The following is a 27,456-nucleotide window of genomic DNA, read 5'->3' as shown; positions in this document are numbered from 1 at the left end:
CCACCATGTCTGCCTATGCACAATGTATGGTCATGGGGAACTGTTCCAGCTTCCTGATAAATAGGAATAAGCAGACATACAGCACCGAGCCAATAACCTGAAGGCTTGCAACTCCTTCTGCCAAAACAGGCTGATTCATCACAAGGCTGTGGGCCCATGGCAAAGGGCAAAGTGTAGTGGTGGTCATGAAGTAGAAATCTCAGTGAAAATCCACCACTCCTATGTGCAGACCACCAGTAATAAGAATGCCTGGGTCATTAATATGAATGTCTCAGCAGCATCATGCATGTGATATTCAACCTATCCATTTTTTGTAATTATGTATTTTTTTTTACTTATAGCAATAAATTCAAACATACATCAAGGTTGAGTTTTTTTTTTTTAATTTTTATTTATTTATGATAGTCACAGAGAGAGAGAGAGAGAGAGGCAGAGACACAGGCAGAGGGAGAAGCAGGCTCCATGCACCGGGAGCCCGACATGGGATTCGATCCCGGGTCTCCAGGATAGCGCCCTGGGCCAAAGGCAGGCGCCAAACTGCTGCGCCACCCAGGGTTCCCTCAAGGTTGAGTTTTATACTGAACACCTGTACATTTCCTCTTAGATTATATCATGAACAGTTAACTAGACTTGCTTTATTATTTATTTATCCATTTATCTATCCATTAATCCATATTATTTTTAGTGCCATTTCAAAATAAACAGCAGACATCTATAAATTGTCAGATCACAGAATAGGTATATGCTTAGTTTTATAAGAATCTCTCAGACTTATTTTCTTTAGTGCCTGTACCAGTTTATGTTCTCAACAATAAAGTATGAGACTTCCAGTTACTTTACAACATCGCCAACATTTGGTATTGTCAGTCTAATCTTAGCCTAAGGGTGGGTTATACAGTACTATCTCACAGTGATTTTCAATTGCATTTCTCTGATGACTAAAGATATTGAGACCTTTTTCATGTGGTTATTGACTATTCACACATTATTTTGTGAAAATCTGTTTAAATTTTCCATTTTTAAGAATTGGTTTGGGGGGGGTCCCTGGGTGGCACAGTGGTTTAGCGCCTGTCTTTGGCCCAGGGTGCCATCCTGGAGACCCGGGATCGAATCCCACGTCGGGCTCCCGGTGCATGGAGCCTGCTTCTCCCTCTGCCTGTGTCTCTGCCTCTCTCTCTCTCTCTCTCTCTGTGACTATTATAAATAAATAAAAATTAAAAAAAAAAAAGAATTGGTTTGGGGATCCCTGGGTGGCGCAGCGGTTTGGCGCCTGCCTTTGGCCCAGGGCGTGATCCTGGAGACCCGGGATCGAATCCCACATCGGGCTCCCGGTGCATGGAGCCTGCTTCTCCCTCTGCCTATGTCTCTGCCTCTCTCTTTCTCTCTCTGTGACTATCATAAATAAATAAAAATTTAAAAAAACAAAAAAAAGAATTGGTTCGTTTGGCTTCTTAAGTTGTAGAAGTTCTTTATATAAACATGATACCAGTTCTTTGCCACATATATAATTTGTTGTTGGTTGTTTCTGTTGACACTAATTCATACTGGCTCACTTCCCTGGTATTTGGTCATTTTTAAATAGTGAGTTCATATTTTATTGAATTTAATCTGTGGGAGTCCTGAATCTTAAATTGGGGATACATTCTTCCAGGAAAGATTTACAACTGATTCTTCTAGAGACAAGGTGAGAGGTATGCTATTGAATAGGAATTATTTTATTCCCCTTTTTATGTCTTAGCCTATTTCAAAACTCTCAGGGTCAAACAGCAATCCTTGTAGAGGCCAATGCTTAATTGTGCTCACAAATTTGGTTTTCCTAATTGCTAATTGCTGAGAATTTGGTTTTCCGTATTTGTCCCTTTCCTGAGAGTAGAAAAAGAGCCTATTAGAAATTTCCTTTTCTTCTTAGAAAAAACAATGTACCAAATCACATGGCTATTTTTCTTTTTTTTAATACAATTTTTCTCAGATCTATTTCTACTATACTAGTCAGAGGGTTCCTCTATACTATACTATACTAAGATCTATTTCTACTATACTAGTCAGAGGGTTCCTCTAGCATGCAGTTGTTTACGATGCTGAAAATGGAGGACATCACGGGTTTTTAAATTATAATTTATTGTTAAAAAACTTTAGCTAAGATCTTGACACATGAAGTTTTAATCATGTATTTGATAAAAATGAAAGAGTTAAGGCCATGATATTTTTGGAGAGATTTATAGTAATCTCAGTTATAAAAGCACCCAAAAGATGATTAGTTATTTGAAATGAGATGATATATAGGAATAATCTATATAGCCTTTATAAACCAGTCCTTTAAAAAATTTCCTTGGCATTGAAAGAACCTAATAAATAAAATAATCCCTTGCAGTACTCAAGTTCCACTTAATTTCCCCTTGAGGACAGGGAAGGACAGAATAACTTCAAAATCACGAAAAGCAAAATTACTAAAGTTTTCAAATTGCTAGCTAAAAATTAGTTCATTTAGTTAAGGTTTCTTTCTTAAAATACCAACACAGATGTTTGGCCTCTCTGCCTTGAAACTCTATGCTTTTTGTAAAAAATGTTCAGAATGTCACGTTAAATCCCCACAAGTAACATTGTTGCAACAAGAATATAAATACTAACAAATCCCAAGTTAGTAATAAATAACCTATTAAAATAAGAATGTCACATGTGAACCCATTTATATCTGAGAAGCCTCTATACAACGTTAAACAACAGCATGTGCTGGAATAAAGGCAGTATCTGTTTTTATGTATTTATGAAATATTGAATAAAAAAAATATTAAGTGCCCTAGTCCAGGTGTATTTGAAAGCAGAAAAAAAATCCATGCCTTTTTCTCCCCAGAAATATGATTATTCAAGTGAAAAAGGAAAATATTCATAGCCTGAGGGTACCTCACTCTTCTATAAATGACTAATAGGTATATGCTAAAATTAAGTTTAAAGAAACATTAAAACTTAATTCCTCAGTTAATAAATAGCACAAAAAGTTCTAACGAAAAAAAAGCTCTCTAAAACAGATTTTATAGTTTTATCAGCAATCACAGGGTATCAAGAAATTACCTAACTTTAGGGCTTCTAGAGACCTCCATCTGTTAATCAAATTCCTTTGTTCTCTATAATTATAATACCAAAGAAACTGCAGCAAAGTAACAAAACACATAGCTTTATTTAGGTCAAATTTATTATGTTTTATTCTTCTCATAAAGGTACTCCATGATTTCCTTCCTACAAAAATGAGAATCACTGGGTCACAGAATAGTTCATATTCAGCTTCATAGGAAAATAACAAATTATCTTATTTCTTCCTGTGTTATATCTTACTAAATTTTCTAAAGGAATTATATAACATTTTACTCTCTAACTAGCAAAGTTTACAAGTTCCATTTGTTCCATAACTTTACCAATACTTGGTATTCTGATTTTTAAATTATTATAAAATAGTGAATGTAAAAGGCTAGCATAATGATTTAAACTTACACATTTACATGATCCCTGGGTGGCTCAGTGGTTTAGCGCCTGCCTTTGGCCCAGGGTGTGATCCTGGAGTCCCAGGATCAAGTCCCCCATTGGGCTCCCTGCTTGGGGCCTGCTTCTCCCTCTGCCTGTGTCTCTGCCTCTCTCTCTCTCTGTGTCTCTCATGAATAAATAAACAAGATATTTTTAATTAATTAATTAATTAATTAATTAATTAATTAATTATTTTACACTTCGTCAATTATTGACATAGATCTTTTTTCTAGATAATTTAACCTCAATATCTTAGTGGCTTATAAGAAAAAAATGTTTATTTCTTGTTCACATTTCATGGGGTTACAGCTCCACCACAACTCTGATGGGTTCACCTGGGCTCTGATCAACTTAGCTGCACATATCTTCTCTTTCCAGAACTGTGATGAAGGAGTAGCCTCTCTTACTGACCAAGTGGGTTTCCTTTATTCTGAGATACTTTTATACTTTTTAGAGTCTCTAGCTCATTAAAAATTTGCTGCCTTTTTCTTATTGATTTGTAAGAGTTTTTATAATCTGAGCTCTAATCTGTCAGCAGTTATATGCTTTGCAAACATCTCTCACTCTGAGGCTTGCATTTTCACTATCTTCATGGGTTTTTTTTTGTTTGTTTTTTTTTTGATGAAGAGAAGTTCTTAATTTTAATGTGGCCAAATTTATCAATCTTTTCTTTTAAGATCAGCGCTATTTGTGACTTGTGTAACAAATCTATTCCTATCCCAATGTCAAGGATATCTCCTTTAAAGCTTGTTTGAAAAATTGTATAGGTTGTCTTTTCATATTTAAATATTTAATCCTCATAAACTGTTTTTAGTATATAGTGTGATATACAAACACCAGTAAGGTATCTGTACATTTTTTTTGTACACATGGCCACCTAATTTTCTCAGCAATTTATTTAATTTTTCATTCTTCTGTCACTGATCTGAAATGTCAGTTTTGTCATAAATCACATTCCCATATATGTGTACCTCTGTTTATTATCTATCAACATCCGTTTACGAACTCTGTTCTATATTCTGTTCTTTTGGTCAATCTGTTTATGATTGTGCCGATACCATACTGTCTTTGATTTCTACAGTCTTAATTAAAAATTGTTTTAAGTTTTATTGAGGTATAATTGATAAATAAAATGGTAAAATATTTCAAGTGTACATCGTGGTGATTTGACATTTGCATACATTGTAAAAGGAGTCCCATATTTATGTTTTGTTATTGTTTGATGCAAATATTTAAGTTGTACTCTCTTAGCAAATTTCAAGTATGTAATACAGTTTTATCAACTATAGTCACCACATTTTATATTAGGTCCCTAGGCCTTGGTCAACAAATAGGTAAAAATTTGCATCTCTTACCAACTTCTTTTTTTTTTTTCTTACCAACTTCTATTTCCTCCATTCATCATGCCCTGGCAACCACTTTTCTATTCTCTGTTTCTAAGAGTTTGACCTTTTTTTTTTTTTTTTTTTTTTTTAAAGATTCTACATATCAGTTATGCCATGTTATTTATTTTTCTCTGTCTGACTTATTTCACTTATCATGATGCCTTCAACAGCTATCCATGTTATTGTAAATGGCAGGACTTCCTTCTTTCTCGTGGCTAAATAATTTCCTTGCTTTTATATACCACATCTTCTTTTTCTATCCATCTGTTGATAGACACACTGTTTTCTCATCTTGGCTATTGTTAAAAATGCTGCAGTAAACATGGGGGGTGCAGATAACTTTCAATACCTGTTTTCCTCTGACATACTCAGAAGTGGGATTGTTGGAATTAATATGCTTGCTCTGGTTTTACTTTTGTGTTTTTCATGGTGTCTGTATCAATTTACATTCTTACCAACAGTGCACAAGGGTTCCCTTTTTTCCACATCCTTCTTAACCCTTCTTATCTTCTATCTTTTTGAGAATAGCCATTCTAACAAATGTGAAGTGATACGGTGATTTTGATTTGTATTTCTCTAATGATTAGTGATGTTGAATACATTTTCCTGTACCTTTTGGCCATTTGTATGTTTTCTTTTATTTTTATTTTTTATTTATTTTTTTGGTATGTCTTCTTTTAAACTAATTTTTGGTATCTAACAGGACCAATTCCCAAGTTTGTTGTTGCTGTTTTAGGACTGTGTTGGTAATTCTTAGGCTTTTGCTCTTCTAGTTAGAATTCTGATGGAAATTGCATTGCCTCTATTGATTATTTTGGGAAGAAATGATATTTTTACAATATCAAGTCTTCCAATCCATGGACATGGTGTATCTTTCCATTTATCTAGGCCTTCTTTCATCCAGAAATTTCATTATTAATTATACCTAGTAATTCTCATTCTCCAATCTAACAGAATTTAACATGCACTTTGTTTACTTCAGAGTCCCACAGATAGTCTTTGAATTCTTAATTATTTAATTACATTTTTTTCTCCTGTGCAAAATGTTTGAGAAATAATTTCTGTATCACCTATAAACAATATGATGCCAATGTCAGTATCTAACATGTGAGAGAGGATGGGGAAATCTTATTATTTGCTTCTCCTAAACTGTCTTCATTATTCTATGGGAAGTTTATTTCTGTAAGATAACATATATATTTTGACGCCAACTAGAAGTATTTTTTTACCTTATTTATATGTATGGTGCTTAGCAATTATATAATTGAGTAATTCATTTATAATTTGGATTATCCATCATTCATTATCATCTCTCTTAATAGTACCACTAAAAACTGAATGAAATGAAAAATTAAGTAATTAAATAATCTTTTTTTGTTTTTTTTTAATTATTAAATAATCTAACATTATGTAACATAAAACTGTTTTAAAGACAACTTTTCATTTTCAGAAGGCTTGCTTCAAGAACAAAATAACCTATTTTTACCTATTTGTTGGCTTAAAGTATTCTTCAAGAGCATACAAAGATAGTATGAAAACTCATTATTTATGACAAGTAATAAATGTTTCTGACAGAAATGTTATGGATATTGATTCTTTATTCTATTCACTATGTACGGAAGGCTTAAGAACTTGACATATCAGTAATTACAGAATCTCCTGGGAAAATAAAAAGCATTCTCAAATATTAGAAATAATCTGAAAGAACTAAAAATTACCTGTAGAGTACAGTTCATCATCCTTATTATATAGTCAAACTGTTGATGGTCTAATATAGCCCGGTTTTGCTGGACATGTAATCCCAGCTCATCAGTGAGACACTGTCTTGCTGCCTTTCCTTTAAGGGCTCTCAGTGCAGCTGGAAGGGTCTGAGGACAAGAGAGTAGAAGTGAACAAAAGGTCTCAATGGAAAATAACAACTTTCAATCACACTAAAAATTCAAGTGTACCCAATAAACCTTAACAAAGATATTAGAATTAAACTTACAGAAAAGTGTTGATTTGCTATTAAGAATAATTATAAAATAGATAGGTTTATAGTTATTTTTATTTGTAAGCCAGCATGAAAAATAAGACTGATTTATACTATAAGTTAAAAAAAAAAACATTAACTTCACTTTAAAAAAAAACTCAACAAAACTTTGGTCACCAAAACATTCATGACACTTAGACGCCTTCTTTCAATAACTGGCCACATCTCTGTGGCAAGAACAGAAAGAAAAATTAAAGTGACAAGAAACACAGGTAATTTTATACTTTTAAATTGGTCAGTTATTTAATCACTAGTCAATTTTAATTTATGACTAGAGATTTCTACATCTCCTCATCTCACTTCATTATCATATTAAAGAAAGAAAAAAGACTCAGATCAACAAATACAAATGTCTAGATTTATGCATTAAAATTCTTTCACTTCATCACCCAGAAGAATGTCTCTTCCAGTTCACCATTTAGAGCTTAGTTAATATACTTTATATAAAATAATAACAAGCTTATTTAACCTTGTAAACCTAAAAAATACAGATTGGAGGAGCAAATAAGAAGGAAAGGAAGAAGTCTGAGTGTAGGAGAGCATAATAATATTGTTATAGGCAGGTACAAGAAACAGGATATAAAACCTGAAAGCAAGAAAACAAAAGGAAGTCTTAACACTTTAAGCCTAAGACAAAATGGAAACCAAAAAAGTCAAAACCTAAAAAGGCTTGGGGTCATTTACCCTAAGTGTAAGGGGGATGTTACTCTTTTCATGGTTTAGTCCCTCGTAATAGATATTCAGAGCTATAATGAGTCACTAAAATAAAAAGGTTATATTATATTTAACATGTTTTCTTAAAGAAGGCAAGAAAATATGCTTTAATGAGGCACATTTAGTTGAATACCACTTTTTTTATAATTCATTTCTTATTCTGACTAGATTCTTTGCAATAAATAAAATTATATTTAAAATGTTAAATTTCTAAGTAATATGTCAAAGTAGGATTTAAAGAACAATGTTTAAATGTTTAAGGAAAAAATCACTATATTTTTCCGGTAGCCATGTATCTATCTATGCTTGGCTAAGATTTTAAATCTTAGACATAATTCATTTAAAATGATCAAATCAGGGGCAGCTGGTGTCTCAGTCAGTTAAGCGGCTGCCTTCAGCTCAGGTCATGATCCCAGAACTCTGGGATGGAGCCCCACATGAGGCTTCCTGCTCAGTGGGGAGTCTGCTTCTCCCTTTCCCTCCATCCCTCCCCTCAACTTGTACTCTCTCCTTCACTCTGCTCTTTCCTTCTGAAATAAAATTAAAAAATCTTTAAAAAAATAAAATAAAATGATCAAAACAATGAAAGGACACTTGATAAGGAATAGAGATGTAATTAGAGGAGAGATCATTCTGCACGCTAAACATGTAAATCTGAAAAGGAAATGATGAATGCTTACTTGGGAAAGAAGGCATTTTATTACCTTTTCAGTCTCCAATGTTTTATTCTCAAATATGAATGAGATGCAGTTTCTAACAACTTCCAATCTCTGTGCACTGTTGAAAACTGTTGTCACTTTATCCATTATCGAAACTAGGAGAAGAATATAAAGACAACACAAATTAAACTTCTTCAGCAATTACAAAAGCAAAGGAAATATTACTGTTTACAGTTTATATGGTTGTACCTATTTACATGACCAACATTTAGAATTTATGGTTGCATAGCATCGAAGGTATTCTATTTCATGGCTTTGATTACATATTTAGGTTTTGAAGTGTCAGGTTAGTCAACAGCCTTTAAGGATAATTTCACAGGATAGATTCCAATGACAAACTAAACTATTATGCAAATTAATTCATAATGCACAGTAAGATTGTGAAAAAGTAAACATCTACTTTTAACTTCAATTGTAAACAAAATGATAAGTGTTTGGGGTACAGTATCATGACAAAAGTGGCTAATACTTATACGTGAGAGGACTACTAACAAAAAAAGAAGCTGATATTTCTAAGACATTACCAAAGAAAAACTATATACCACAAAAAAATCAGATTCTACAAATATGAGTAATGGGGGCTTGAGAAAGCACTATACAAAAAGAGAAATGGTTATGGCCTATGAATTACTATATAAACTTGGGAGTAGTTTTTTAGTCCTATGAACTACGTACCAGTCACCTTTACCATAAGATTGAATAATTCTAGACTAATATATAGCCTAAAATTAGAATAAATTTCTTATTAAAAGAGTATTAGAAGGATATAAATAAAAGTAGTGTTAGTTAAATAAAAGTATAATTTCACCAAGAACTTTACCAAATCATTGGTACAAAACATGTAGTATCAATAATTCTAAGCTAAAAAAGAAAGACTCTTTATATATTTTTTTCTTTTTATTTGAGTGTAGTTAACACACAATGCTACATTAGTTTCAGGTGTACAACCTAGTGATTTGACAAGTTAATACATTATGCTTTGTTTACCACAAGTGTAGCTACCATCTGTCTAGCTATTATAATATCATTGAATTCTTTATTATATCTTTTTTTTTTTTTTTTTAGATTTTATTTATAAGAGAGAGCGAGAGCGAGAGAGAGCGCATGAGAGCATGAGTGAGCAGAAGGTGGGGTGGACAGAGGAGAGGGCGAAGCAAGATCCTCCCTGAGCAGGGAGCCTGATAGGGGGCTCCATCCCAGGACCCTGGGATTATGATCTGAGCCAAAGGCAGACACTCACCCAACTAAGCCACTGAGATGCCCCTATGCTATGTCTTTTATTCTTGTAATTTATTCATTTCATAACTGGAAGTCTCTATCTCCCACTCCCCTTCACCCATTTTACCCAAACCCCTCCTTGTTCTCTACATTTAGAGGTCTGATTCTGCTTTTTCTTTAAGATCTCTTATTTTATGGCTGCTCTTGGAATCTAAAGGTATAATCCCTTCACTTCCTTCATATCTAAGAAGAAAGACTATCATCTCTTATTTATTAGCATCCTTTTCATTTCATTACTACAAAATCTTATATCCTTTAAATCATTTTTAAAACTTTATTTTGAATAATTTTAAGCTCACAAAAAGTTACAAAATAGCACAGAGAAGATTCATGTACTCATCATTCAGCTTACCCTCAATGGTGACATCTTACCTAACTATAATGCTTTATCAGAATCAGGCAATCAACTGGCACCATATAATTAACTAGACAACAGAAATCAAATTTTACCAGTTTTCTTCATATTGTTTTTAATCATGCAACACTGATATATTCTGCATTATCATGATAGTTAAATATATTATCTCACATGACTTCTGTATAAAATGTTCATTCTTAATTGTGTGCTCTGGTGCTTCCCACACATGTAAGTCAGTGGAATAGGCTGAACTAGAAATCTATCTATATTTAGAGTAAGAAACTTCTTAGAGTATCCAAATAATACCACACACTTTATTGAGCAACATCTTTAACCTGTGTTTATAAACTTTTAATTCTAAAATCTCTTCAGTATTTTAAATTTTCTTTAGGGCAAGCTATTAAAAAAAAAACAAAACAGATTTTCTGGTAGCAAGTCTTTTACCATCTGGGAATTATTTAAGACTATGACTTAGTTCACTCCCAGAAGAAAGTTCTTCACTTGGAGTTACTGATATTCAGATTAGCCAAATCCCCAGCTGTGGCATTCTAATACTCACTTTCTAACATCTGATGACAACTCTGGTTTATGGGTACTTGACTTACTAGGGTTTCCTTTCTAAAGCTTTGGCTTTCCAATGCTAGTTCTAGCCAATCCTCATTAGTCTGGCTCCTCTAAAGAATGGGTAGAAACTAATTAACCTCTCAAAATGTGAATGCCTCATACAGAGCAATTTTACAGTCATATTAAATGAGTGTCATGTAAAATGAAACATTCAAATTTTTAATTTTAGTACAAAGGAAATCCTGATTCTGATCAACCCAAATGAACCAGAAAGTTGGACATAGGCTCATTCATTCATTCATTCATTCATTCATATTTTATACACAGGGCTAAATACTAAGTTATGTGTACCTCTCTCACTGATTGCAATGAGATACTCCACATATATCTAAAGAAAGAATTTGACATGGGTTGAAAATGAGGAAAGTAAAGAGACTATACAAAGATAATATTGAGACAAGGCTACAATTCAAGTAAATTAAATTTAAACAATTTCTCATCTCTTCACGTAGGTATTTAAAGAAAGTACTCAGCTAGCTTATGAATATTAAAGTTACCTAACTCCTTCAAAAGATAACTATTTACCCTAACTTGTCTACCTTCTCCATCCCCTCTCTATGTTAAAGTCCAATCAACACTTAAGTAAAAGCTATTAATTCTTAAGAAAATAATGGCAAAAACTTTGAAAACAAACAAAGGGTTGCAGAAGGGGAGGTGGATAGGTGGATAGGGTAACTGGGTGACAGGCATTAAGAGGGCACATGATGAGATGAACACTGGGTGTTATACTCTATGTTGGCAAATTGAATTTAAATTTAAAAAAAGGAAAAGAATGGCAAATTAACATTCCTACATAAATATACAATGACTATATTGTTATCCATTGGTAATAAAATTACACTCACTTCTAAGGTATGATGGAATAGTTTGTAGCAAACCAAAATTCCTACCAAGAAAAATTACAAAAGTCAGAGTAAATGCAAAATGATCTTCTTAAATATATCAAATTCCTATAGAAGCAGAAGGACTGGAGAACCTAAAATTCCAGAGAAGGGAAAAGAAGCTAGAGAGGTGAGTTAACACACACATCTACTTTTTCCCCAGAAGATTTGCCAATACTGGGTATACACAGGAGGCTGAGAACTCAGGGTTGACTCTGGCAGATGGCTAAGCTGACCAGCAAAGTTTCTGGTGAAAGCCGAACTGACAAAAGTAGATGTGTGCTATGGCCTCTAGGTAAACCTCTAAAACAACAATAAACATACATATAAACAACAAGTTAACAGAGATAAATTATGGAATAAGAAAAATAGTTTATTAGGTGTGGGGGGATGGGGTAACTGGGTGACAGGCATTAAGGAGGGCACATGATGAGATGAGCACTAGGGTTTTTTTTTTTTTAAGATTTATTTATTTATTTTTGATAGACATAGAGAGAGAGAGAGAGAGAGAGAGAGAGAGAGGCAGAGACACAGGAGGAGGGAGAAGCAGCCTCCATGCTGGGAGCCTGACGTGGGACTCGATCCCGGGTCTCCAGGATCACGCCCTGGGCCAAATGCAGGCGCTAAACTGCTGAGCAACCCAGGGATTCCCTGAGCACTAGGTTTTATACTCTATGTTGGCAAACTGAATTCAAATAAAATTTTTTTTAATTAAAAAAATAGTTTATTAATCCAAAAGAAAGGAAGAAAGCAGGAGGAAACATGAAGCAGGAAGATTAAATAGAAAAAAACCAACCCAGTAAACTACATTAAAGCCATTAGTATATCAGTAATTACATTTATATAAATATAAGTAATATTATTCAATAATAGAAGTAGTATACTAAGATAGACTGTTTTAAAAAAAAAACCAACCACATGCTGTTTATAAGAAGCATTCATAAAATATAAGGCCCAAAAATAAAATAAAATAAAATAAAATAAAATAAAATGCCCTAGAAAGTTTGAAAATAAAAGAATAAAAGAAGATAAACCATACAAACATTAAGAAAGGAAATCTTGGTATAGCTATATAAACATCAAAGTATACTTTAAGGCAAGGAGCATTACTAGAGACAAGAACGAGACAAGAACATTTCATAATGATAAAACGATAAATCACCAGGATGCTATAATATTTATAAATATATCTGCATCCAATAAATCATCTTCAAAATATATGAAGAAAAATATGGATAGAATTAAAATGAGATATAGGCAATTTTACTATTATAACCAGAGACCTGAACACAACTCTCTCAATAGCTAAAAAAGAAGATAAAGAAAGACAACCCATAGGATGGGAAAAAATATTTGCAAATTATATTATCTGATAAGGGACTTGTATACAAAATATATATAGGACTCTTATGAATTAATAATAAAAGGCAAGTAGCCCAATTAAGAATGAATAAAGGATCTAAATACATATTTCTCCAAAGAAGATATAAAAATGGTAAGTGAGTACATAAAAGGATGCTCTACAACATTAGTGCATATGGAGAAATCAGAATGTCCATACATTGCTGGTTGGAATGTAAAATGATGCGGCTGTTTTGGAAAACTCTCTGGCAGTTCCTCAAAACATTAAACATAGGTTTACCATATGACCCAGCAATTCCACACCCATGTATATACCTGAGAGAATTGAAAACATATATACATACAAAAACTTACACATGAATGCTCACAGCAGCATTCTTAAAATGGTAACCAAAAAGGAGAAACAACCCAACTATCCACCAATTGGTGAACAGGTAACAAAATGTAAAAAAAAAAAAAAAAAAAAAAAAAAAAAAAAAGGGGATCCCTGGGTTGCACAGCGGTTTGGCGCCTGCTTTTGGCCCAGGGCGCGATCCTGGAGACCCGGGATCGAATCCCACGTCGGGCTCCCAGTGCATGGAGCCTGCTTCTCCCTCTGCCTATGTCTCTGCCTCTCTCTCTCTCTCTCTCTCTCTGTGTGTGTGACTATCATAAATAAATAAAAATTAAAAAATAAAGTTAAAAAAATATATATATACACACACACATATCTATACAATAGAATATTATTCAGCCATAAAAAGCAATGGAGTACTAACACATGCCAGAAAGATGAACCTTGAAAATATGCTAAGTGAAAGAAGCCAGTTACAAAAGATCACACACTGTATAACTCCATGTATATAAAATGTTAGAATAGGTAAATCTATAAAGATAGAAAGATTATTGCCTAATGCTAGGGAAGGGCTGGTTTTGGGGGATAATGGGGAGTGACTGCTAATGGGTATGGGGTATGTCTATTTGGCATAATGAAAGCATTCTGAAATTAGTGAAAATGAGTGCACAACTCTGGGATATGCTAAAAATCAGGGAATTGTGAGTATTAAAGAGCGAGTTTTGTGGTGTGTGACTTCTATCTCAATATGGCTGTTTTTTAAAAAAGAAACGATTTTTCTTTTCTGGGTTAATGGTTACTGTTTGTGAGAGACAGTGAATGGAACGATATTTCTGAATGTTGACAATGCTCCAATTCTGGTCACACAAGTTTGTTTACTTTGTAAAGATTTGTTAAGTGGTACACTTTCAATTTTGTGTCTTATATCTTGATAAAAGGTTTACTTCTAAAACAAAACAAAAAAACTCCCAGATAAATACATACCAACAGGTGGACCTGCTGGCACAACACATTTCTTTTCCACTCGTGAAGCAGGAGGTGCATTCTGGTTCTTAGCAAGATTTTCCTGTATTAATTCCTGTACCCGAGTTTCATTAATCTTTGGGAAAGGAAGAATATGTACTCGCAAGTGGGATCCTTCTGTTGGACGTGGAACTTTCTGGAATGCCATATGAGGGTTGGGATTCTCCTGCAACATCAAACAGGTATAATTAACCAGAAGTTAAAATAACAATGGTAGACTGCCAGCTAGAGAGTGGGAGCTCAGAGGGCCACAAACTGAAATCAGACAGATGAGTGATTATACATAATTCAGATACATGCCATAAAGAGAACCAGAATCTTACTTCTTATATGACCTATCAATAGCATCTGATACAGCTGATCACTCTTATTCCTTTTCCATGAACACTTTCACACTTGGTTTCTAGGTCTTCTTGCTATATCTTTGTCTACTTTTCACCTGTCTACTCAGAATTATTATCTGAGCCCAGGGTTCAGACTTTGGGCCTCTTTTCTATTTCTACTTACTTCCTTGGTGACAGCTTCCATTCTCAGTATTTAAACCATAAAAATGCCAATGATCATAAATTTTTATCCCCCACTGAGTTTTCTCTTGAATGCCATACCCAAATATTCAACTATCCACACATACTATTTCTTTTTGGATTTAAAATAACATCTTAAATATATGTCCAAAATGGAGCACTTACTCTTCCAAATCTGCTTTCTATAGTCTTCCCCACTTCAGTAAAAGGCATATTTATTTTTCTACTCAGGTGAAAAGCTTATAGACATCTTTAATGCCCTTCTCTAATACCTAATTATCCATTCTTCTATAAATCTTTCAGACTTTGCCTTTCAAATATGTCCATAACTTGACCACTTTTCAACAACACTGTGGTTCATGTCAACATCTCTATATTACCACAGAACAGTCTCTCTGCTTCCACCCTTGCTCCTTCCCTTACTCTATCCTTAACACTGCAGAATGATCTTAAAAATATGTCAAACCATCACCTACTCTACTCATTCATCACATACTCTATTCAAACTAGCTCTTCATCTGAGAGTAAAATCCAAAGTTCCTAAAATAATTTACAAAATAATTTACATGAAGACTCTATTCTTCATTTTGCTCTAGCCATGGAGACCTTCTTGTTCTCCCCTCAAGGCCTTTGCACTTAAACATTCCTTCTGCCCATCTCCCTACAATTTGAACAGTAACCTCTATTCCTTCCTGTATTTCTTTGCTCAAATGCCACCTTTCTTGGCCACCCTACCTAAACTATACCCCCTAACACACTCCTTTTTCCTCTTATATTTTTTCCTTAGTACTTACCACTTTTTCATATACTACAAATTTTACTTGTTTATTGTCTACCCTTCTCTTACTAAAATGAAGCTCTGCGAGGGCCCACATTTCAGCCAATCAAAAAATATTTTTTGTTTTCTGCTGTATACCTGTTGTATCCAGAAACTGCCTGGCACATAGCAGGCACTGTAAACTACTTTCTACTGTTTTCCAAAGAGTGGGACATAATGTTGAACACTTACTAGGCTTGCAATAATTGAATTAAATGTGTCAGTTAATATTTACATAGACCCTTAAGGCTGGTGTCAATTTTTATCCAGCCACTCAGTTAAGTAGGATTATATTTCAAATACTAAGGCAGAATGGAATCCATCCTTTAATAACATTGTCTATCTAGGGAAGCTGCTTTACCACCATTATTCTTTGCAACCAGGAAATTCTCTTTCCCCCTGAACCTGTTATTCATATTGTAGATTAAGCTCAACACTACTGTGTATGTTCTTCATACAGTTAAAATGGACATCTGTCATCACCTACTAGAGCTGTTCCCCACAATTCTTTATGGTTATTTGGCCTAGACCCAGATAAAGAAACGGTTGGGTCAAGGTAGATGATACAGGTAGCATATCTCAGCAACACAATGGAATTAATACTCTTTTAAGTATAAAAAAGCCTGGGTTCTAGTTTTTGTTCTACTCATTATGTAATGCTTGGTACGTAACTTTGCCTAAGTAATATACTTAGGCTTCTCTTACAAGGTTCCCAAGAAGGTGAAGTCAGATATAAAACTTGTTCTTGCCAAAGTAACCTTCATTACTTTGTATTTTCCCTTTGTATTTTTAGTAAAGGCAGGGGAAAATAAATAAATAAATAAATAGATAGATAGATAGATAAATAAATATCTCTCCAAGTCTTCATGATCACTACTTTCTACACTATATGCTGAAAAAACTGTTCTAAAATTATGCCTAGATTAACACCAACCTCACTGGTCTATAGTTTCTGAAACTGTCCTTTTCAAAAGTATGTTTGTTTTTCTCTGTTCTTCAGACACAATAGCTAAGATATCTTCTTAAAGTTACAAATACCAGTTTTCTAAAACTTGTTGGTAGTTTTTTTCAGGCTAGAAAGGTAATTCATGTGGATTTTGAGGGTCTGAATCAGAATCATTTAAAGTACATTATTCAGAGGCACCTGGGTGGCTCAGTTGGTTAAGCGTCTGCCTTTGGATTAGGTCATGATTCCAGAGTCCAGGGACTGAGCCCCATATTGGGCTCCCAGCTCAGCAGGAGGCCTACTTCTCCCTCTGCCTCTGCCTGCTGCTCCCCCTGCTCGTGTTCTCTCTCTCTCTCTGTTATATAAATAAATAAAATCTTTTTTAAAAAATAAAATACATTCTTCATTACTTCTGATTCTATTTACATTTATTTTCTTTATAATAAAATTTAAAACTTTATTTTCCATGATGTAAATAATATTCATTGTAACAAATTTTAAAACATGGAAAATAAAGGTAGAAAATAAAACTTAGTGATGCTAGTATCTTTTCTAACTATATTTTATCCATCTCTCTTAATGTATATATTCTTCAGTCTTGTTCTAAGACTTAAGGTTATTTAGAAAATTAAGGATACATATATTATTTCTAGTAAAAATCCTGCAATGTGATAGGTTCATCTTAAATTTTGTAAGGAAGAATAGAGATTCCAAAATAGTCCAGATAATTCTGAAGAAGAGTAAATGGAAAAGTCAAACTTCCTAGATATTAAAATTTATATAAACCTGTAATGATTAATATAATATGGCAACTGGTATGAGTAAGGGTTAAAAAGGTTAATGGAATAAAGAGCCCAAAACAGGACTATGTGTAAAAATGTAACACAGGTGGCACTACAATTCAGAGGAAAGGTCAGACAATTCAATGAAAGAGTAGTACAACAAGGTATTTTTAGTGCATGGTCTTTTGATGTCAGATCTCTGGGTCAAATTCCAGCTTAGCCACTTACCAGTCATGTGACAGTGTCACATGCAGTGTCAATTGCAGTGTCAATTCACTCACCACTTGTGTTTTAGTTTCCTCATCTGTAATCTAGATAATTCTACAGAATCTACTTCATAAGGTTCTTGTGAGGACAAAATGAGTTGTTAGAGGAAGCCTTTTATAACACACACACACATACACACACACACGCACGCACACACAGAATAAATATGAAAGCTTTTTTCAAACATTTAGAGTACATTCATTTGAAAAATACTTATTCATTACATATTCTTTGGTATGACACCATGCCTCTAAAACTTAAATCATGTTGTTTTCCCAAGATTCTTGTCATATCACCAGCTACTTATATTTTAACAACAACAATAACTGTAGTCAGTAAGAGTTAAAACAGGAATCACTTATTAAAGAAAAGACATTGCCATTAGTTGCTAATACTGTTTTTCTTCTCATAAGTGATTTGAAATATTATAAACCAAATCTATACACAATTAAGACTAAAAAGCATTTTTTAATCATTTTAAAACAAAGTTCAAAGATGAGGCTTATTGTAGTTGTATGGATAGTCTACATAAAAATTCAGATTATGGGATAAAATTACTAAATTATATTCAATTTGTGTTTAAAAGATGCAAAAGCAAAAATGGCTCATGCTCCTGAAACACTAATACTTGGTTTTCTGGTCACTGTGTCTGTATACTGCTGCCCTCTAACGGACAGTGTGGTAAATATAAATAAACATTTGCTACCTTATAGACAACTTGGTCACATAATGACTTTTTAGAAGACAAAAAATGAGAAGTTTAAGGCTCACACTGAACTCTGCATATTCTTAGAAACATCTGTTCTTACTTGGAGTTTCAACTGCATTTGGGCAAGTCCCTTGAAGATTACTGAGCTCATTAAAAACCACAGCCCGATTTTGTTGTTGAATATCTTTGTGGAAACAAGGAAATTCATTATTTTCAATAAAATAAAGCAGCTGCCAAATTTTCATCTTTGATTGTACAGAAATGAAATTATAAATTACTAGCCAAGAATTCGGGCAACTAAACACTTATGGTGAACACGGTAACAATTCTGTCCAAGGCAACCAAGATAAACTGCCCCAAAAAGCCAGCAAAATGCACTATTGTTTAGAGGGAATTTTTAAATTAGTAATGATTTTCAAGAAATAGGCTCTGTAATCCTGCTTTGAGAATATATGATAGTAATGGGAAGTACAGTGATTTTTCTCAGACTTGAAAGAATGACACACATACCATCTGGTTTGGAAACATGGATTTTTCTTTTATTTCTTTTTTTTGGGGGGGGGGCAAGCCAAATGAGAATATGCCTAGGGCTTAAGGAAAACAAGGCTGAGAATGCACTTCAAATAAAAGCAAAGCAAACAAAATAAAACAAAAGCCCCAAACTCTACTGGGAATCCCAAGTAGGCAACATTGGGGAAAATATTTCTTTCCACATGTTGGTCTTAGCAGTGCATGACAAATGAATGTGACCTTGTTTGCAGCTACCAAGTTCCCCGTATTAATTTAGGTATTTAATAATTATTTAATGTGCACTGGGACGCCTGGGTGGCTCAGTGGTTGAGCATCTATCTTTGGCTCAGGGCGTGATCCTGGGGTTCTGGGATCAAGTTCCACATCGGGCTCCCTGTGAGGAGGCTGCTTCTCCTTCTGCCTATGTCTCTGCCTCTCTTTGGGTCTCTCATGAATAAATAAAATCTCTAAAAAAATTATTTAATGTGCACCAATTATTCATAGATTTGTATGAAATATCATGTTATACAAATTTTTTCAAACATAGCTGAAATCAATACTATTACTGGACAAAGTCATTGAACACTGACAAAATGTAACTGGGCTTTGCCTAGCTATGAATACAATACTGATGCAAGGAAACATTTTCAATTTTCCATCCTCACAGGACCTTTAATGATCATCCTACTGAATTAACGTTGCATCCTTAATACAACTAAATTTGGTATATGACTTTAATATCTAATGTGATGGTTGCCCTAATCTAGGGTTTCTGTACCATGGCATTATTAACATTTCGACCTAGATAATTCTTTTTTGGGGTGGGAGGGATAGTGAATGTCTTGTATATTTTAAGATATTTAGAAGCATTCCTGGCTTCCGTGTACTAGACACCAGTAGCACATCCTCTCCAGCTGTGACAAAGAGAAATGTCTCCAGACATACACCAAATTTCTAGAGGAGAGGGGTTGCCCCTGTTGAGAACCACTGCTCTAATTCATGATTCGAGATGGAGTATTTTAAGACAAATACTCTTCGCAAGTGCTGAGGGATCATGTAATGACTAGGTAAGGGACCTATACTTTCACTCACCTGCTGACATGCAAATTAAAACTCTAAGATACCACACACTTATAAGAATGGCTAAAAACAAAATAAAACAAAAAAACAATGATACCAAATGTTAGTAAAGATGTGGAACAAATGGAACTCATATATGGCTGGTGGGAATGCAAAATGGTATAGATGTTTGGGAAAACGGTCTGGCAGTTATTAGTTTTCTTATAAAATCAATATTTTGTTAACCATATATCCCAGCATCCTACTTCTAAATATTTACCCAAGAAAAATGAAAATTTATGTTCATTTATGTTCTGCATATGTTCATAATTGCCAAAATTGCCCTACAGTTAGCTAATGGATAAACACAAATTTGATACATCCATACAATGGAATAACACTCAACAATGAAAAGAAATAAACAACTGATATATGCAGCAACAAAGAGGAATCTGAAAGGCATATGCTAAGTGAAAGAAACCAAACTCAAAAGCTACATACTGACATTACAGAAAAGGCAAAAACTTCAGAGACAGAAAACAGATCAGTTACTAAGAGCTTGAGGTGGTAGGAGGAAGTGATTATAACAAATTAAGGAATTCTGAAGGGTGACAAAAATGTTCTGTCCTTGTTGTAATGGTGATGGTTGTATAGTTTCATTTCATTTCTTTGAATACTTTCATTTCAAGATCATTTGTCAAAATCTACAGTACGTTAAAAAAAGTAAATCTTACTATATGTAAATTGTATCACAGCAAATGTGACTTAAACAAATAAGGGGAAAAGTGTGATTTTTATGTTTGGGTTAGGGACTTCATCACAAAAATCTAAGTAAGTGGTTTATGTTTTGACTTTTTAAGACTAAAGATAATCACAGTATTTTACTTCCTTCCTATAACAATAACAAAATCCTTTTATTTACAGTTAGCAAAGAGTACTAATATCATCAGTGTAGATTAAATTTGCTTGGTAGTGAATTTAACTTTATGTGGCAATGTAAAGGGTATAGATCTTATGGGACTTACAAAGGCTATTCCTGTACGTGGGCTTTGTTCTCCCATTAGGATTTCAAAATCTATTCATTGCAATCCTGGGCAAAAAAAATATTCTTACAGCACAAATAGAAATCTCATATTATTCTACAAGAAACCTCAAGTCTTCTCATTTTTCCTTTAAATTTTAAGAAAACTGTCAAATTACAGTCTAGCAAATACGTACTATTACATATACAAAGCAAGTTAGAAAAACTGTTCTTTGTAAAACTGTAAAATACATGTCCAACTGATTTCTTGATGCCTTGGAATGGAGGTTTTATAAAGTTCTTATCTTGGCCTACCTTAACATTCTCATTTTGTGCATAGCTAGTGGTCCTTTATAAGTGTGTACGAAAATCACAGAGACAAAGCTAGTAAGTACATAAATGTGCTATCATATAGACAAGAGGAGTCTGAAAGCCAACTCATGCAGACCCAGACCCAGTACTATCAACTGAGAATGGAAAGAAAAGCTGTATAATAAATGTCAGATAATCTTCATGGTATAAAACTTGCCAATGCTTAACACAACTTGTCTCAAATGGAGTTATTTCCTTCCTTCTCCTTCATGTCCACTTACCATTCCCCTCCTCTACTTAAGTCACCAAATTCTTTCCTTAGTTATTAGGAAACTCCAGAAAGTTAAAAGAGCACCCAAAATGAGTTACAATTCATCCAACTCATATCATTCATATTCTGACTCACTAAAAAGCAATATAAAGGAGTGGTGAGAAGAAACTGAGAAATTAAGGTTCCTTTTGAGTACTTCGAAGATAAGCAAAGCACAGAGACTAGGTACACATACCAGACTTCACTGCAACAAAGTATTTACAAACATCTAAGTGGAATCACCAGGTCTCAATTCTAACCCAATAATAAGGAAACAGTCAAATTATATGGTTGATTCTTGCTTACCAAAAGGGAATTTTAGAATGTGATAAAAAAAAAAAAAATCCCTGACTAGTTAAAAATAGAACCATCTGGATTATTTTCCTTGCTTTGAGATCATCCTCCCTCCTTCCCCTAGACTTCCTGCATGACCCAAAAAAGTAACTTTACCATCATGCTCTGCTTTTTAACTTTGTAATGTATTCACTTCAGGAATGTTGGAAACTTGCAGAATTTAGAATCTTACAACCAGAAGGAATCTCAGAAAGTCTGATGACAATCCAGGGGATATTCTGAAACTCTTACTGATCAGGTACATGTATTTCTTTTGAAGGATATTAGAGGAATTGTATACCTAGAAAATGCCTCACACTAGCAGATGCCTATAAATACATACTGAAAAAATGGAAGTGATTAAACTAAATGGAATATAATAAGACTGATGGGGAGGAATGCCCAATAAGGGTTAATAAATGAAGGGCAATATACTTCTCTTACCTAGTAATACAGTCCCTCATGGTGATCACTTTAAAAGTGTTGTTTTTAAAGGATAGGTGTTGTGTATGTTTTACATTTATCTTTAGGAAGGTATAATTTTTAACTGCTCTGCCTTTCCTGGGCCAGCCTCCTGTCCACCAGGAATGCTGGTGCCCGGGAACCTCCATCCCTTCCCCTGCATCCAGGCAGGGCCCCTTGAGGGACATCAGGATCCTCTGTCTGTGCCACAGCTGAGTGTCTTCCTTCAAGAGAGATCTGGAGCACAAAATGAGAGATTTCACCTCTTTTGGGAACAAGAAGCTCTACTTTTGATACCCATGCCTTAGTGTGTTTACTTGAAGAAAATGGGTTCACAACCCAGCAAGCAAAAATCACTGGCTGTGTTGGTCAAGATCATAGACACCAGGGAATCCCCGGGTGGCTCAGCAGTTTAGTGCCTGCCTTCGGCGCAGGGTATGATCCTGGAGTCCCGGGATCAAGTCCCACATCAGGCTCCCTGCATGGAGCCTGCTTCTCTCTCTGCTTGTGTCTCTGCCTCTCTCTCAGTCTCTCTGTGTGTCTCTCATGAATAAATAAATAAAATCTTAAAAAAAAAATATCATAGACACCAACGTGGATATCATCTACAAGGATATATGGTCACCAAGATGCAGCAGGAGACTGCCGCTCAGCAAATAATGTCTTAGGCTACTAATGTGAAAAAAAGATATTATTTTGGAGAAGAGAGATTTTCAGCCCTCAGAGCAGAAAATCAGAAAACAAACCTTGAACTACATCAGTTAGAACAAGTAATGGATGAAGTAATCAAAGTCCAAACAGATACCAAATTAGACTTCAATCTAGAAAAGAACATGGTGAAATAACTGCATTTGTTGAATGAAAGGAAGATGCTAGAAGCAAGGACAGAAAATCATGCCCGGCAAGACTGGGTTTCACCCAGACAGGAAGACAGAAAGAGGTCACTGGCCTCAAAACCATGCTGGGGGGGGGCGGGGCAGCCCCGGTGGCGCAGCGGTTTAGCGCCGCCTGCAGTGCAGGGCGTGATCCTGGAGACCCTGGATGGAGTCCCATGTCAGGCTCTCTGTATGATGCCTGCTTCTCCCTCTGCCTGTGTCTCTGCCTCTCTCTCTCTGTCTCTATGAATAAATAAATAAAATCTTAAAAAAAAAACAAAAACCATGCTGGGGTTGCACAAGCTCAATAACATTAAATATTCAGCAGGGTTTACATTTATGTGCCTAACAGTAGTTCTGGGATTTTTATCACCTATGGATATAATAACGTGTCTATTTAAAGAGAAAAAAAAGAATATATAACTATTATTTATTTCAGTTTTCAGTTTTGTGTCAGTTTAGTGTAAGCTATGTAATATGTAGTATTACATATTAGTAGTATGTAGTATAAGCTATCACAAAACTTAAGTTCCAGGATGGCAAGAAAGGAAATTACTTTGTTTTTGCATCAGAGTGGCTTGGCACAGTACTTTACATATGCGATGTACTTAGTCATATAACAGGCACAAATCTGTGTCAAAACCCCAGCTCTGGTCACTTAAAGGCTATAAAATTTTACAGCTCAGAATAATCTTATAAAGATCTAAGAAATAAATATACAGTTATTCAAGGGATCAGTCCCAAAATCTCAAACACTGATTCCCATTGGATGTTTTGCTATTTTTTGAAATCTATCAGTAAATCACTCCTACTGGACAAGACAAAAACTTTCTACCTCTGATTTCCTCACCTATTAACATCTGCCCTATTTATCTCACAGGGTTATTTACAAGATCAAATGCAAAAGTATGATAAAGTGCTTTATAAAGAATGAAGTATAAAGTCTGTCATTGGAAGTATCACTATTTTTCCAGTTGGAGATGAGCCAGCCTAATGGAGAGAAAGAAAATAGGCTTAGGAATTGGACAGATGGAAGTTTCTGAATTTAAAATATGGATTCAATCACTTCATAGCCATACGATCCTGAGTCAATTATCCTCAGTAAAATGGGGATAATGACACCTATCTTAACCTGTGGTTATGAAGATTACAGATGATGCATATAAAAGTGCTTACTCCCATGTTTGGTACACTGTGCTAAACACTCAATATTCATCACTATTACAATAAGTCAACAGAAATTTCTCACGTGGTCATGCAATACATTAGTTCTACACAGCCATCATAAATGGCAAAGACCAGTACAGAACGCACATTTTCCTTCTCACAGAACTTTTTTTTTTAAGTTTCAGCATATTAATCAAGAAATAGATTTATACTGGACATAGTTATATGTGGAGCATAGAGTATTAGTTAAAGGGATAGATTTTAAAATAACTTCAGAAATAAAATATATAAATAATTGAATAATATGAAACAAACACAATTTAGAATTCCTGTTTTTATCCAATTGTGTCTCAGATTTCACATGAATGTGACAAAGCACTGACTGATGACCCCATGTCCAAAAGGTCCATCTATTCAAATAATTAATTTAAACAATACTAGGATAACCAACCCCAAATCCTTCTTAAATATATTTCCTGAAAAATGCATCTTCCCTTAACTTTCCCCTGGAATACCATACTTTCCATTCTCTTAGTAAAAGTTTCAACTCTGGGTGGCTTCACACATAGGAAGTATGACTAATAATCATTAGCCAAAAACCATTTTTTTGCATGTACATAATCTCCTTATCACCTTAGGTTCTTTTCTGTCTTGGCATCCAAACGATTACTTCACACTTTATCACATCTCAATCTTTATAACTTACTGCATTTCTTCTATACAAGGAATATTTCCATCCTTGAGTTTCTGTGGTCACTTAATAATTGGTTTTCTTTCTTTCAGCTTTTTACTCTCTATCTGCTCAAAACAATACAACTCAAACAATTTTCCTGATCCAGATGACAATCACTGCACCACACTAAAGCAGAGCATATCAGTCAATTCTAGTTCTGGTCTCCAATGAGTCTAATCTTTACATCTTAAAAATGAGCAGTATGCTCTTAAGAACACAGAGACCTAAATGAAAATCACAATAAGGGCACATAGCAGACTGCAAAACCATGATTAAGCTATCTTTGTAGCATAGCTGATTGACAGGAAAATCACTTTGAACTGTAATATCTTGTAACTTATAATCCGAAAAGTTTTAAGTCAGAACAAAAAGATTATTACTAGAAAGATGAAGCTTCTTAGTTTTTTAAATAAGATAATTACATACTTTTAAAATTAACTATCTGGGATGCCTGAGTGGCTCAGTTGGCTAAGCACCTCACTTGATTTTTGACTCAGGTCATGATTTCATTGGTTGTAGGATCAGGCCCCCAGCTGGGCTCCATGCTTAGTGGGGAAGCTGCTTGAAAGATTCTCTCCCTCTGCCCCACTCCCAATTTGTGCACACACATGTGCTCTCTCAAATAAATCGTTTAAAAAATTAAATTAAATTAATGACTATCTAAAATATATTTACTTACATTTTTGAATAGTTGCTCAGCCAGTTCTCTGACATGCTTTATTATCTTCAATGGGTTATTTTCTTCAACTTTAATTCGCTCTACTTCAAAAGCTACCAACTTGGAAAAAGAATCAAATGGCAAAACATCAACTCCAAAATATGCTAAATTAGAAAACTGTGACAATTTCATACAATTTGCAAACCAAAAAGCATCTAAAATACATGCTATTATTAAAACAAAATCTTTTACATTTTTGCTGGGTTTCACCTCTATTCTAGAATTACAGAATCAGTCAAGTCTTTTGATGGTTTGGTGGTCTCTCCGTGATGATTTGGGGCCTGATTTCTTCATGGGAAAAGTCATTTCTGCAATTGGGAGAGACCTTCTCATTTTCCAGGCTTCATACGGAGAATTCTTGCACTCAGAGAATTTCAGATGATCAGAAAGTCTACAAACACTTCCCTAACTCACAAAACATGAACCAAATGTCCAAGTCAGGTCACTCAGACTTTAGTCCTAGCTCTGCTGACAGTGTGATTTGGAACAAGTCAATAAAACTCCTGAGCTTCAGTCTTTTCATCTCTACTATCAGATGGAAAAACAAAATGACCCCTCCTTCTAGTTCTCAAATTATATAACTCTAATCCATTTCCCCCAGTAAATTAATTTAGTGTATCATAGAGAGAACTGTGTGGGTGTATCCATTTGAAGTAGAGAGAAGAATATTAACAGGAAAAATATGTATATGGGAAAGAAGGGTAAATAGATGGATGATTTTTTTTTTTTAAAGGGTAAAATATAGGATTTTTTCCTTCTGGAAACTAACAGATTCACTAAAGAAGACAAACATACAAAACTATGACTTCACCTATTTTAGTCCAAGATTCAGAAAGATTGTCAAACAAAGGTAAATATACCTTTCCTTCTAACAGGCCTATTTGACGGGATTGGGGACAAGACAATACACAAGGTAAGTAGCCTCTCAAAGCCTCTTAAATCTTCAGACTGGTAGACTGCCCTAGGTTAAATGAAAACAAGGATCCCTTTCCCAGGAGCAAATGCTATTTTTCTTTAAAAGCGCATTCAAGGGCAGCCTGGGTGGCTCAGCAGTTTAGTGCCGCCTTTGACCCGGGGCGTGATCTTGGAGATCGGAATCGAGTCCCACGTTAGGCAACCTGCATGGAGTCTGCTTTGCCTGTGTCTCTACCTCTCTGTCTCTCTCTTTCTCATGAATAAATAAATAAAATATTAAAAAAAAAAAAAGCACACTCAAGCAAATTAAATGGCCTAACAGGGGTGGAAGGAGAAATTACTTAGGTCAGCATCTCATTCCGTTGAGGCCTTTGGCTGCTCTCAAGAGTCATTTACTCTGTGAAAGTTTGGAGGAAGTGGTGAGACAAGAGCAGACCATGAAAACTAGGAAGCCATGGTTACAATGAAAGGTAGACAGAGGATACTCCAGGCAAGGGAAAGATGTACAACAATAGTCAGAGATCATGGCAAGCAAGCGTTCTGCAGGCAATCAATCTGACTTAGTAGTTGTGATGAAGCTGCCAGAATGAGTTACTAAGAGAATTTAGATAGACAAAAAAGTAAGGTATATAAACCAATGTTACTATTCAGAATGCTTTAGAGACTAATAAAATTCGAGAACTAGAAAGGACTCTGGAGAACATCTAATGTAACTCCATAAAACATTATATATCAATTACTTAGTTCAGGATATAAAAGCTGATATATAC

The 27,456-nt window shown here is 34.5% G+C and overlaps 1 protein-coding gene, 1 long non-coding RNA gene and 1 pseudogene across 4 annotated transcripts in view; 2 read left to right on the top strand and 1 right to left on the bottom strand.

Annotated features, from left to right (window-relative positions):
- Positions 1-27,456, bottom strand: part of SBF2 (SET binding factor 2) — a 461,568-nt gene that overhangs the window by 170,219 nt on the left and 263,893 nt on the right. For all 3 annotated transcript variants that reach the window (XM_077866518.1, XM_077866519.1, XM_077866520.1), the window contains exons 13-16: positions 25,733-25,831; positions 14,188-14,392; positions 8,352-8,461; positions 6,620-6,769 (exon numbers count right to left, since the gene is read on the bottom strand). In XM_077866518.1, the coding sequence (XP_077722644.1) occupies positions 6,620-6,769; positions 8,352-8,461; positions 14,188-14,392; positions 25,733-25,831 (564 nt within the window). The remainder of the gene's footprint in view (positions 1-6,619; positions 6,770-8,351; positions 8,462-14,187; positions 14,393-25,732; positions 25,832-27,456) is intronic.
- The window catches only part of LOC144294686 (uncharacterized), a 57,774-nt gene continuing 52,333 nt past the window's right edge, over positions 22,016-27,456 (top strand). Inside the window, exons 1-2 of the long non-coding RNA XR_013362081.1 lie at positions 22,016-22,075; positions 26,647-26,684. This is a non-coding gene — a long non-coding RNA (uncharacterized LOC144294686). The remainder of the gene's footprint in view (positions 22,076-26,646; positions 26,685-27,456) is intronic.
- On the top strand, positions 22,279-23,538 carry LOC144295531 (mitochondrial calcium uniporter regulator 1-like; annotated as a pseudogene).

This window comes from Canis aureus, chromosome 23 (genome assembly GCF_053574225.1).
Source record: "Canis aureus isolate CA01 chromosome 23, VMU_Caureus_v.1.0, whole genome shotgun sequence".
NCBI classification, from domain to species: domain Eukaryota; kingdom Metazoa; phylum Chordata; class Mammalia; order Carnivora; family Canidae; genus Canis; species Canis aureus.
Note: the sequence above shows the minus strand (reverse complement) of the source record. Positions and strands in the feature narration are given on the sequence as shown.